The sequence below is a fragment of the Fusarium keratoplasticum genome, chromosome 1 (genome assembly GCF_025433545.1).
Source record: "Fusarium keratoplasticum isolate Fu6.1 chromosome 1, whole genome shotgun sequence".
NCBI classification, from domain to species: Eukaryota; Fungi; Ascomycota; class Sordariomycetes; order Hypocreales; family Nectriaceae; genus Fusarium; species Fusarium keratoplasticum.
The window spans coordinates 4226740-4238899 of record NC_070529.1 but is presented as its reverse complement, the minus strand read 5'-3'; the positions used below and the strand labels follow the sequence as shown (position 1 = coordinate 4238899).

At 55.8% G+C, this 12160-nt stretch overlaps 6 protein-coding genes across 6 annotated transcripts; 1 reads left to right on the top strand and 5 right to left on the bottom strand.

The window, feature by feature from the left end:
• Positions 1 to 614: 614 nt before the first annotated feature.
• Positions 615 to 1803, bottom strand: NCS57_00126800 (40S ribosomal protein S6; the record flags this gene model as incomplete). The annotated part of the gene is made up of 5 exons (XM_053051338.1): positions 615 to 710; positions 766 to 933; positions 1113 to 1475; positions 1564 to 1650; positions 1798 to 1803. The coding sequence occupies 5 exons, from the start codon at positions 1801 to 1803 to the stop codon at positions 615 to 617; spliced, it is 720 nt and encodes a 239-aa protein (XP_052919853.1).
• A 577-nt stretch (positions 1804 to 2380) lies between these two features.
• Positions 2381 to 2722, top strand: NCS57_00126700 (uncharacterized protein; the record flags this gene model as incomplete). The annotated part of the gene is made up of 1 exon (XM_053051337.1): positions 2381 to 2722. The coding sequence occupies exon 1, from the start codon at positions 2399 to 2401 to the stop codon at positions 2720 to 2722; it is 324 nt and encodes a 107-aa protein (XP_052919852.1). The 5' UTR covers positions 2381 to 2398.
• A 526-nt stretch (positions 2723 to 3248) lies between these two features.
• NCS57_00126600 (2-(3-amino-3-carboxypropyl)histidine synthase subunit 1) lies at positions 3249 to 4780 on the bottom strand (the record flags this gene model as incomplete). Its single annotated transcript, XM_053051336.1, has 2 exons — positions 4465 to 4780; positions 3249 to 4402 (listed from the first exon to the last, which is right to left on the bottom strand). The coding sequence occupies exons 1-2, from the start codon at positions 4694 to 4696 to the stop codon at positions 3249 to 3251; spliced, it is 1386 nt and encodes a 461-aa protein (XP_052919851.1). The 5' UTR covers positions 4697 to 4780.
• A 411-nt stretch (positions 4781 to 5191) lies between these two features.
• Positions 5192 to 7058, bottom strand: NCS57_00126500 (Vacuolar proton pump subunit B; the record flags this gene model as incomplete). The annotated part of the gene is made up of 7 exons (XM_053051335.1): positions 5192 to 5999; positions 6051 to 6376; positions 6429 to 6590; positions 6644 to 6679; positions 6734 to 6753; positions 6819 to 6903; positions 6960 to 7058. 7 exons carry the CDS (start codon positions 7056 to 7058, stop codon positions 5192 to 5194), a joined length of 1536 nt encoding a protein of 511 aa, XP_052919850.1.
• A 432-nt stretch (positions 7059 to 7490) lies between these two features.
• NCS57_00126400 (Hydroxymethylglutaryl-CoA lyase) lies at positions 7491 to 8700 on the bottom strand (the record flags this gene model as incomplete). The annotated part of the gene is made up of 2 exons (XM_053051334.1): positions 8404 to 8700; positions 7491 to 8342 (listed from the first exon to the last, which is right to left on the bottom strand). Exons 1-2 carry the CDS (start codon positions 8665 to 8667, stop codon positions 7491 to 7493), a joined length of 1116 nt encoding a protein of 371 aa, XP_052919849.1. The 5' UTR covers positions 8668 to 8700.
• Positions 8701 to 9197: 497 nt separating this feature from the next.
• On the bottom strand, positions 9198 to 10921 carry NCS57_00126300 (Tubulin alpha chain; the record flags this gene model as incomplete). Its single annotated transcript, XM_053051333.1, has 7 exons — positions 9198 to 9423; positions 9475 to 9898; positions 9951 to 10481; positions 10541 to 10616; positions 10680 to 10706; positions 10764 to 10804; positions 10897 to 10921. 7 exons carry the CDS (start codon positions 10919 to 10921, stop codon positions 9198 to 9200), a joined length of 1350 nt encoding a protein of 449 aa, XP_052919848.1.
• Positions 10922 to 12160: the final 1239 nt, after the last annotated feature.

The window sequence follows — 12160 nt, the reverse complement described above, 5'->3', positions numbered from 1 at the left end:
ATGGATGGTTTGTAGGGAATTGAGGACGAAGGGCACTGCATGCATGTATATCCATTCTGGTTTTACCGCGCTTAGAAAAGTTAAGAAAGTGGTATCATTCATATTTGTCTGACAGTGTGATGGATGGTACAGGCAAGGCTAATGTGATGATGGCTCCTCTCTCTGTTTATGTATGTGTGTGTGTATGTGGCTATGGGCGAATGCTCGAGTGGTGAAACTTGATGTGGTGCTTGACTATGTATTTATTGTATCTACTCAAAAGAAATTAGACATCAGGCATGTCTCTGCGTTCAGCCATAGATGATATCACAAGCCCTCTCACAGCAGCAAATGAGTGAGGGAGGATGTTGATACTATCGACGTGGTTGTTTGTATTCAAGTCTTCACACATCACTGGGACGGGATGCAGGGCCTGCGCAGGCGGACCGGACCGGCGTGTAAACACGAGCGCATCAATGCATCTTCATTTCCCGAGATGCGTCTAATACATTCGTCGACGGTCATGCCGAAGTTTTTGGCTCAAAATCAAGCCCTAGAGAATCCTCACTCCCAATGCATGCAAACCACAAGACCAAGGTATGATTCCCCTTTTTTTCAATCAAACGCCAGAATCCTTACTTGCGCATAGAGCTTGCTCGTCGCTTGCGGGCATCGGCCTTGTGGGCCTTGGCCTCGGCCACACGCTTGGCCAGGACCTGGGCGTACTCGTTCTGGAGGAATGTCAGCCAGGGCTCTCTGTGTACTGTGAAGACTGGTGCAACTTACGGCCTCGTCCTTGACCTTCTCGGCCTGGCGCCGCTTGAGGGCGGCACGGTGGCGCTTGTGCTGGAGACGCTGGGGGGTGACCAGCCTCTGGATGCGGGGGGCCTTGGTGTAGGTGGCCTTGCCCTCACCCTTGGGCTGGACCTCTCGTCGGATAACGTACTTGCGGACCTAGGTTCCCCAGCCACATTAGTGTCTTTCATCTTTGAATATTGTATACAACTCGCACCGCTGTCCTAGCCCCCTGAGAGGGCAGGACAGGGTCCTCTCACACTCTACCCGGACTGCCAGCTCCTCCACTGCAGCTCCGGGCAGGCGATGATCGAGTATGGGCGTAGGGAGAGACATACATCGTCATCCTTGGTGAGGCCGAAGAACTTGCGGATCTTGGTGGCGCGCTTGGGGCCGAGGCGCTTGGGGTGGACGACGTCGGTCAGGCCGGGGATGTCGGCATCACCCTGCTTGACGACGCTGAGGGCGAGGACGGAAAGGTCCATGCCGACGATGCAGCCACGGACAGACTTGCGCTTGCGCTCGCCGGTGCGTCGGGGGCGGTAGCAGGAGTGGCCGTCGGAGAGGAGGAGGCGGACACGGGTAGGGTGCATGACACCCTGCTTCATGGGGAAACCCTGCTTGTCGTTGCCGCCGGTGATGCGGAAGATGTAGCCCTTGAACTCGTCGCCGATGGAGTCACCGGGGACCTCAGCGCCCATCTGTGGTTGAACATGTTAGCTTATCGTTCGTTGTATGCGTCGCTTCGAAGGGCGGCGGTGTGTGCATGATCGGGAGGGTTCGACGTACGCGCTTCTCCATGAAGACACGGAGCTTGCGCTCATCCTCAATCTCGATGAGCTTCTGGCTGCCATTGGCAGGGTAGCTGATGTTCAACTGTCAAAGAGTCCAAGTCAGCAAATTGTTTATCTCGAGACGCGGCGGGAATCGATCTTCTCGGATGCGAGCGTCGTCGAGCAGCAGCATTCAACTTCTCGACAGAAGCAACACATCCGTAGAGATCGATTGACGGTGCCCTCGTACCTTCATCTTGCCAGTTGTGGTGGTGCAAGTTTACTTGACCTGGCGCTGCTTGAAGTTAGTATGAGGATGGTTGGAGGTTTGCAAAATTGCAGGCGAAATCGAGAAAGTGTGTGTCGCTAGGGCTCCCCACGCAGGTGAAATTGGCTGGCCAATCAGCGCAGAGGGCTTTTCCCCTTCTCGCCAAGGGTCTCGGGGAAACGAAGTTCCGTCCGCCTCTTTTTTTTTGTGCGTGAGAGCAAAAAAGAAAAGAAGGTGTGCCCCACCTTGAGAACGCGACGGGGAGCTCCACATTTTGCTCGACGCCAGGTGCTCCACCTTTCTTGGACACGGATCGCGTTGGTCGATCGGTACGTACCTCAACTTCACTCGAGTTCATCTTGAAGTTATTGATAGACAACGTCTACCTACTCTAATCAACCAACTGAAGTGTATTTATCCTCTAAGCAGCAACTCTCACACAGGATTTAACTTTTCTCTTTCCAAAATGTCATCCGCCAGTCTCCATCCTCCCAACAAAAATGCCAAAACACCAACCCCCCTGCCCCAACTCTTACAAACACCATCCGGCCTAGCTCTCCTAGAGCTCCAAGGTGTGGTCAACATGCCCCAAAAGGCTGAAGGCGAGCCAGCCAGCACCATCGAGATTGGGAGAATCGACTTCCCCGACTACGTCCCGGACGCTGAGGGCTCCGCGTGGATGAAGCGGGTTCATCTCTATGTCGGACAGCACCAGCGCCTCACGGGGGAGGTCAAGAAGCTGCCGAAAGCTATGGCTGTGGTGCGTCGGAGGGAGAACGCCACTGTTACTGGCTCTGGGGGTGAGTCGGAGGAGCAGGGTGATAACCTTGAGGTGGTAGAGATTGTCAAGTACAAGCTCATGTTTTCGAACCGACCCGAGCCTGTTGGAACGGCAAATGCTTCATGAGGACCTACGACTTCATCGGCAACCATGTCTTCGACTCCACCCTCCCAATCGCCACTTATTCAAGTTGAATTGGATCCGTCGAGAGGACTTCGATACCAAAGGGGCGATGAATTTGCGCCCAAGAGTCTGCTCTGGTCTGTTAGGTTGTTCTGAGGATGACCTTGGAGGGCATCATAGTAAGCCCACTCACATCCTTCCAGAGTAGGGACTCAGTCCCATTCACCAGCAGCCATGCCTATCTACCCCTTGCAAAGGGGCCACTACAAGATCTATCCCGTCTAATTCGAAAGCCACTGCTGGCCGTAAGTTGAGCTATCAAGGTTGACCACCGTATCACTCTACGTCTGTCAAGCAGGCACGGGCAGCCTGACTTCAATATCATGATCATGAGGGCATCTCCTCAGAGCCCAAGTTGATACTGGGTTCACTAGAACAGTGAATAAAGAATTTAACATAAAGGTCAACTTGAACATCTTCACGGATGGCAGGGCATCATTAGAATCATGTCTCATTCATTTTCAAACTTTTAACCCGAAGCTCCAATCTCCAAAGGCCTCGTCCTCCCCAACCCATCCTTGCCGTAGTAATCCATAGGATACACGCCTTCGCCCCAGTCCTCCCTCTCCCCGAGCGCCACGAGCGCCTCGTACGGTGTCAGCAGTGGCCGCGGAAATGCGTATCCCCAGTCGATGCTCAGTCGCGGGCACGCCACCTGCACCCAGCACTCGACATCGGCCATGAGCGCCAGCTTGCCCGGGAAGATCTCGCTGAGTAGAAGGTGTACCACGGGGATCCCACGCGCGGCAAGGCGACGCTCGATGAGGCCCAGCGTGTGCGGGTTGCCCTGCCGGCCGAGGGCTCCGAGAATCAGACCCCATTTGCGCGCCGTCCTCGCCCCTTGAATGGCCGTCCGCCGGAGCGACTGCATCTCATTATGCCCGTACGTCTCGCGCGTCAGCTTCCGCGAGTAGGGGTCATAACGGTACGCTGGGATCGATGGGTTGTGGATCATGATACTCTCGAGATGGAAACGTCCATCACCGAGGTACAGCATCAGATCAACCTGGTCCTCGTCCTTGAGACGAGGAGATGTGCAGCCCAAGATCTCGCCCTTGCTGAGGGGATCAATCTGCGGCACCACGACGCGGAAGCCAGCCCGCTCCAGGCTGCTCCTCACGCCGTGGATGGTGGCGTTGAACTGGATAGTCCCAACGACGGCAATGGTCTTGCCGCTGGCAAAGTTGCGCTCCAGCGATGCCAGAAGATGCGAGGCGTCGATAGTGATATCGACAAAGACGTACAGCGTCTTGATCTTAGTCACATCAACGGGGATGAGGCAACTGTGAGCATAGTGCACCAGCAAGTCGCACCCCAGTGCCCTCGCCGTGTAGTCATCGATGCAGCACGCACCATACGTCACGTCTCCCATGATGAGCGTCTCGATGCCCGGGCAGAACTGGGTGAGGATGTCGGAGATGGTGGTAGCAAACAGGAGCAGGCCCTCGGGGAGCTGGAGCGCAACCCTCTTGGCCCCTGAAGAGCGGATGCGGTGGATCGTCTTGGGGATCTCAAAGTTGTAGTTGGCCGGCAGCAGAGCAATGGCTGCCTTGAGGTTAGGATCCTCGAGGATCTCCTTGGGGACCTGGTTCAGAAGCCTGGGAGCTCTCCGAGGTTTGGCAGCTGGGTGTGATTTGTCAGTATGGCTTCACTCATACTCGACTCATCATGAAGGGTGTACATACTCTGAACGGCACCGCTCTCACCCGATGCACCAGATCCTCCATTCTTTGCCGCCGCCTCGGCTGCCGCTCGTCTTCCAACAAATCTCTTCTTGGGCTGCTTCAACGGTGTTGCTCCATTCTGTGTCGCGGGAGTCGTCTCTGTCTCGGCGGGGGAGGGGCTCGCCTGAGCGAGCTGGGCTTCCTCGATATCGGCCGCCGTGCCAAGATCTGTCTGTCTTCGATCCTCCTCCATATTGGTTAATATTTGATTATGCCCAAGGAACAAAGTAAGGAGCACAGTAGCGAGTTGGCTTTCCCTTGGCACCAAATTTATGTCGCCTTTGTGACTCTGGAGACTCGAAACGAAAAGTTGGGCGGCAATGTGCGTAGTCTGAATTTTCGACACTGTACGGCCCACTTTCCACATGCACACTTCGTCATTGGACCCCCAAAGCTGCAGAAGCCATGACAGCTAAACTCGAGCCTCTCTCATCATGATAACTCTTTTGCTTAAACTATCTATCGTGTTTCAAGGTCAGACTCGGGGTTTGAATGAATTGCATTAACTCGGCTCCCTATGTTCCCCTCAGACCAGAGACCAACTCTTGCCCTCCCAGTCTCTTCCTCCTCTCCAGCGTGTAAACGATCATTTGAAAACAAGTTGCTCTTACTGCGATTCCGACTTCTGCCTTGCGCGCGCTCATTATACCATTCTCTATCGAAACGCCAACAAGCTGTCCCCTCATGCTCATGCGTCAATAAGGTTCTCCTCGGTCTGCTGCTGGCCTCGGGCCTCGGTCTCTGCCCGGGCCTTGCCCTTGGCCTTGGACTCCTTGGCGGCACGCTGGTAGAATTCGTTGAGCACCTTGCCGGGGATACGGTTGAGCAGCTCCTTGGGGTAGATTCGGAGGAGGCTCCACGCAAGGTCCAGAGACTCGTAAATGGTTCGCGACTCGTACTGGCCCTGGCTGATGAACTGGCGCTCAAACTTCTCCAGGAACTCGAGCGAGAGCTTGTCCTCAGCAGACAAGGCCTCCTCACCGACGACAGCCTTCATGGCCGCTGCATCACGACCGATGGCGTACTTGGCGTAAAGCTGGTTCGACACATCACCGTGATCCTTGCGGGTCATGCCCTCACCGATGGCAGACTTCATCAGACGGGACAGCGAGGGCAGTACGTTGATGGGAGGGTAGATACCGCGGTTGGCCAGAGCACGGTCGACAAACACCTGACCCTCGGTAATGTAACCAGTCAAATCGGGGATGGGGTGGGTGATGTCATCGTTGGGCATGGTCAGAATGGGGATCTGAGTGATGGATCCGTTGCGACCCTCGACACGACCGGCTCGTTCGTAGATGGTGGACAAATCAGTGTACATGTAACCGGGGAAACCACGTCGACCGGGCACTTCTTCTCGGGCAGCCGAGACTTCTCGAAGGGCGTCGCAGTAAGCGGAAAGATCAGTAAGAATGACCAGGACGTGCTTCTCGAGCTGGTAGGCGTAGTATTCGGCAGTGGTAAGGGCGAGACGGGGAGTAATGATACGCTCGATACTAGTCAACAGTTAGCATCAGGGCCTGCAGCATCGCGGAGGCCGCGCTTACGTAGGATCGTTGGCGAGGTTCAGGAAAAGAGTGGTACGCTCCAAGCTGCCGTTCTCCTCGAAATCGCGAGTGAAGAAACGAGCCGTTTCCAAGTTGACACCCATGGCACCAAAGACGATGGAGAAGTTCTCCTCGTGGCCGTCGTGCACACCCTTGTTGGTGATGCCCTGCTTCTGGACGAGACCGGCCTGTCGGCAAATCTGAGCGGCGATTTCGTTGTGAGGGAGACCAGAGGCGGAGAAGATGGGAATCTTTTGTCCTCGGGCAATCGAGTTCATGGTGTCTATGGCAGAGATACCGGTCGAGATCATCTCCTCGGGGTATTCCTAGGATTGTTAGCTAGGGAGAAATGCCACGAGCGCGCGATAGGAGCCTTACACGGGAGTAAGGGTTGATGGGAGAACCGTTGATGTCGAGGTAGTCCTCGGCCAACACCTTGGGACCCTTATCGATGGCGCGTCCAGATCCATCAAAGATACGACCAAGCATATCCTCGGACACACCGAGCTTCAAGCTCTGGCCGGTGAACTCGACCTTGGTCTGTTGTCGCCTTAGCCCAATGCCCTGTCATTAACTCTCGCAGCGCCGCCTACCTTCTTGACATCGATACCGGAAGTGCCCTCGAAGACCTATTGCACTCATTAATCGTTTGCTCGTGTACTATCGCATTCGGAAAAAAGTACCTGGACGACGGCTCGATCACCTACGCATCTCTGTCAGTATGTCGCACGTCACTACGCCAGGGGTTAGGCAGTATCCGCAACGCACCTCGAGCTTCCAGAACCTGACCCGATCGCTCAGTGCCATCGGGCAGGGTGAGAGTTACGATCTCGTTGTATCGCGGGAATTTGACCTGGCTGCTGTCAACTCGTGGACTCGGGCGGGCTCGATTGTTGAATGACGACGTACATTCTCGAGGATGACGAGGGGACCGTTGACGCCGCCGACGGTGTTGTAGCGAATCCTGGGGACGACTGAGTACGACGACGACACGCGCGGGTCCGCCATGTTGGGCTGTAGATGGGGGGAGCTGGCGGGAGAAGAGGCGGGAGAAGAGAAGAGGACGGAGGACTGGGGAGCCGATCCGGAAGCTTGGAGATGAAGTTGGGGGAGGACGCCTGAAGCTGGGATGAGGTTGGAGGAGGTTGAGCTTGCTTCACCAAAGTGGGGACCCTGCGCCAGCGCCAGCCCAAGCCCAAAGACGCACGGCCGATAAACTCACCGCAGCCATGGACGAGACCTTGTTACGCAACACCATCCTGTCTAAAGTGACATCACATGACATACAAGAGGTCCATCATAGCTTTGAGTATGAAGTGAAGTTCAATGTTGCTTGATATTTTCTGGCTTTTTTTCTTCTTTACAATATTCTGCTATTTACAGCTACCTAAACACATCCATACAACACGTAGCTCAACGAGTCAGCCGCCAATAAGCTCCCTACGCCGCTTGAGCTGCCTCGGCTGTAGCTCGAGCTCGAGCTCCAAGTACCGCCTTGCCTACCGTGCTCGCATTCTCCTTGCCCAGCTCCGACGTGATCCATGATCCGATATCTGCCATGGCATCCAAGTTGATGCCCGTGTTCATGCCCAGAGTCTCCATGAAGTAGACCATGTTCTCCGTCGCAACGTTACCCGTGGCCCCGGGGCTATAAGGGCATCCGCCCAGCCCGCCCACACTGCTGTCGAACGTGCGAATGCCATGCTCAAGAGAGACGGCAGTGTTTACCAGAGCCTGGCCGTATGTATCGTGAAAGTGCATCGCAATGTCCTCAGATCGGATGCCGGCAGCAGACATGCACTTGAGCAGCGCACCCGTCCGCGGCGCCGTACCCATGCCCGTAGTATCGCCAAGGGAGATCTCGTCCGCTCCCGACTCCAACAAATCCGTCGCAATCTCAGCCACCTTGTGAGGGTCAACGTCAAAGCCCTCAAAGGGGCAGCCCAGGACGACAGAGATGTAGGCTCGGACACGGAGACCCAAGGCCTTGGACTCTTGGATCACCTCCTTGAAACGATCCAGAGAGGTCTGGATATCGCAGTTGAGATTCTTCTGCGAGAAGCTCTCGGTAGCAGCCGCAAAGACCGCCACTTCAACCGACGGCTGTGTGGCCTGCTCGGGTCCGGTAGCGGGCTCCTGCTGTGTTGCAAACTTGCCGGGGTTATCCCCCAGAATCTTTGCAGCATTCTGCAGACCCTTGGCATTGGGAGCGAGGAAGGAATATGAGATCGGGACCGGTGACGAAATCTTTTGGTGAAGAAGATGCTCGAGAATCTCGCTAGAATTGGCCATCTGCATCATCATCTGTCAGTCGACCGACCGACGTACGGCAAGCGACGTCATCAGAACATACCTGGGGAACCCATTTGGGAGCAACAAAAGAGCCGGCCTCAATGGTTGAAACTCCGGTCCGAGCCAGTCTCTCGATCAGCTCGATCTTTGTCGCCAGAGGAATCGTCTTCTTCTCGTTCTGCAGGCCATCGCGAGGTCCAACCTCGACCAGCTTGACACGGTTGTCGTATGAGGTGCCCGCGTTGGCTGTCGCAAAGCCCCTGTGCCAGCGGAGCTGCCCCGAGCGCCGACACGCCCGGCAGATGCTGGATCGCAAAAGGCTCATGGTGAAGGTGGTCGTCGGCTTGTGCTTGACAGGTTCAGGTGGGTTCAATTGCAAGAGAGAGAGGAGGAGAGGAGAAATGGTTTCGACAAGGCCGATGTCAACCCGCGTATCATCGGCTTCAGCGGGGGCCGAGCTCCAGCCCAGGTCTCCTCGGTACAACCTACATCACCGGCCGCTCCAAGCCATGGATGCATCTTTAGTACTTCTCCGGACAGTTCCTCACTTCCCCGCATTCTGTTACTGTGTGCTTTCGATGATTGGGCTAGCAACCACTATTGGGGCAGCAAGGATTGCATTGACTTCATCTACTACAATACAAAACTTGGCAAAGACTGGCTCCAGTTGGTTGTGAATGATTAAGAGACGAGCATGCCGCATCCGCGCAAGGTTCTCATCTACAGATTTGGTCTTTTGACATTAAAACTCGTTTTGGCTTCTGACCGTTGAAAAATAGAAAATACACCTTCTCTATCGGTGACAGGCTAAAACTGGCTGTACAGCAGCAATCCAGTCCTCGCATCCGTAACCGCTTAGTACTCAGCCTCGAGCTCCTCCTCGCCGAGGGAGTCGGTGGCAACCTCCTCGTAGTCGCGCTCCAGGGCAGCAAGATCCTCACGAGCCTCAGAGAACTCACCCTCCTCCATACCCTCACCAACATACCAGTGGACGAAGGCACGCTTGGAGTGCATGAGATCGAACTTGAGCGACAGGGAAGACCAGGCCTCGGCGATGGCGGTGGTGTTGGACAGCATGCACCTGTTGTGTGTTAGACGTTATTCTGGGTTTCGCGAGAGCGGCATGACTTACACAGCGCGGCTGACCTTGGCGAGGTCGCCGTTGGGGACGTTCTCGGGAGCCTGGTAGCAGATACCGAGCTTGAAGCCAGTGGGGCACCAGTCGACGAACTGGATGGTTCGCTTGGTCTTGAGGGTGGCAACAGCGGCGTGGGCGTCGTTGGGGACAACGTCACCACGGTACAGCAGGCAGGTGGCCATGTACTTGCCGTGGCGGGGGTCACACTTGACCATCTGGTTGTTGGGCTCGAAGCAGGACATGGTCATCTCCTGGACCGAGTTGGCCTCGTGGGCAGCCTTGGCGGCCGAGATAACGGGGGCGTAGGCGACCAGAGGGAAGTGGATTCGGGGGTAGGGGACCAGGTTGGTCTGGAACTCGTTCAGGTCGACGTTGAGGGAACCGTCGAATCGGAGCGAGGCGGTGATGGAGGAGACGACTGGGTACAGTTAGCTAAGCTATGCCGAGAATTACAAATCATCAGATCCTACCCTGAGCGATGAGGCGGTTCAGGTTCTCGTAGTTGGGGCGCTCGAGACCGAGGTTTCGGCGGCAGATGTCGTAGATGGCCTCGTTGTCGACCATGAAGGAGCAGTCGGAGTGCTCAAGGGTAGTGTGGGTGGTCAGGATGGAGTTGTAGGGCTCGACGACAGAGGTGGCGGTCTGAGGAGCGGGATAAACGCAGAACTCGAGCTTGCTCTTCTTGCCGTAGTCGACGGACAGACGCTCCATGAGGAGAGCACCGAAACCAGAACCGGTACCACCACCGAAGGAGTGGAAGACGAGGAAGCCCTGGAGACCAACACAGTTGTCGGCAACACGGCGAATCTTGTCAAGGACGCCATCGATGAGCTCCTTGCCGACGGTGTAGTGGCCACGGGCGTAGTTGTTGGAAGCATCCTCCTTGCCAGTGATCATCATCTCGGGGTGGAAGAGGTTTCGGTAGGGACCGGTGCGGACCTCATCGACGACGTTGGGCTCGAGATCGCAGTAGATGGCGCGGGGGACATACTTGCCCTGGCCTAGAAAGGGGGTATTAGATTGGAACTGGCAAACTCGGGGTATGAGGCCAAATTCGTACCAGTCTCGGAGAAGAAAGTGCTGAAGCCCTGGTCAGGGTCCTGAGCCTTTCGCTCCTCGGTGAGGTAACCATCAGGCTAGAATTGTGGTCAGTATGGGCGTCGTGGGTGTTTGTCAACAATCGAGGGGTCGTTTTGTACCTGGATGCCGTGCTCGAGGCAGTAAAGCTGAAAGAAAACAAGTCAGTAATCGAGCCTGTCGGATTGCTTATGGAAAAAACTCACCTCCCAGCAGGAGTTGGCGATCTGGCAACCGGCCTGGCCGACTGAAGTCGAAAGTTAGCATCACCAAGCAAAAAGGGGGGATGCGGTGAAAGCACGCGTGTGTGCGTGTGTGCGCTGCAAAGGGAGAGCTTACCGTTGATGCTAATGACCTCACGCATGGTGGCAGATGGTAGTGGTTAAAAAAGTATGGGGATGGAGGATGTCGATGCAAAAGGGAAGAGGAGGTGAAGGCACCACGACAAAAAAGAGTAGAGGTGGAAACAGGCCAGGCAAGAAGGCTTTTACGACGGAGTCTCGGAGAGGATGAGAGCGAGGGCGTGCAGGCAGATTGGATTGGTTTGGTGATGGCGGGCGGGCAACGGAACGGGGAGGGAGAAGAAAATAGGTGGGGGAAATTTGGCAGACAGGGGAGGCTTGCCGCCCTGGGATTTGTTGATTTCGAGGCGTGTCTTGAAGGGGGCAAGCGCGTCCTGCAACGCCCTGCTGGCGCTGCTCTTTGCTGCACCCCTGTTGGCTGGCAGCGCTGGCTTGCCCCTAGGCTACTGGCCCGCCTAGGCCTTCTCCAGCAGCTACCGTGGCTTCCCTGGACTCCCTGTGGCTCCCTGTGGCACTTGCTTGGGCTCACCGCTCCAGGGCAGCTCAGGGCATGGACGGCAAATTGGTTCATTGTTAAGCTGGCGGGGCGGGGCGGGGCCGCAGCCCGGGAGCTCTCTGCCTCTCCACGAGCATCATCCATCATGGCGCCTCTGTCGAATGACGATCCATGGGTCCATGTTTTTCTCTATCGCACGACACTCATCTTGGGTCAATTTCGGTTTCGGATATGATGATTGTGAGCAGCGCGGCCTACTACGTAGCGTAGTATATGACATGGACGAATGCCACAGGTAGATCAAGCCAGATACAGTCCCTGACTTGGCAGGCCTCGCTTGCACGCCTGTCTTTTTCACTCTCCCACGGAAACCTCCATTAGTAAACTGCCCTTGTTTCCATCTCGCCCATGCCTGTCCATCTTCTCATCCCTGCCCGTTATCTCATGTACGTACCCGCTCCCGCTTTTGTTTTTCTGCCATGGACCACTCGACCGCCTCGTGAACTAGCCATGCCCCTCGTGTTCTATTCTCACAGTGATATTACTCCGAGTTATAAGGGGCAAGTCAAGGAGAAACGAGCTCTATCTGAGAACGTCTCTGGGTCATGTCCCGTCGTGGCCAATATCAGTCAATCAAGTCGGTGAGTTGGCCTGGACCAGCCTGACCTGGCCTGTGACCTGTCAAATCCCATGAGGCCCGAGCTTCGAAGTCGGCCCAGGCTCCTTTCCTTCCAGTCCCTACTCACCCCTGGCTCGAGCCTCACTCTCTGATAACGTTCACCACCAGCCAACCAGGACAACCTCC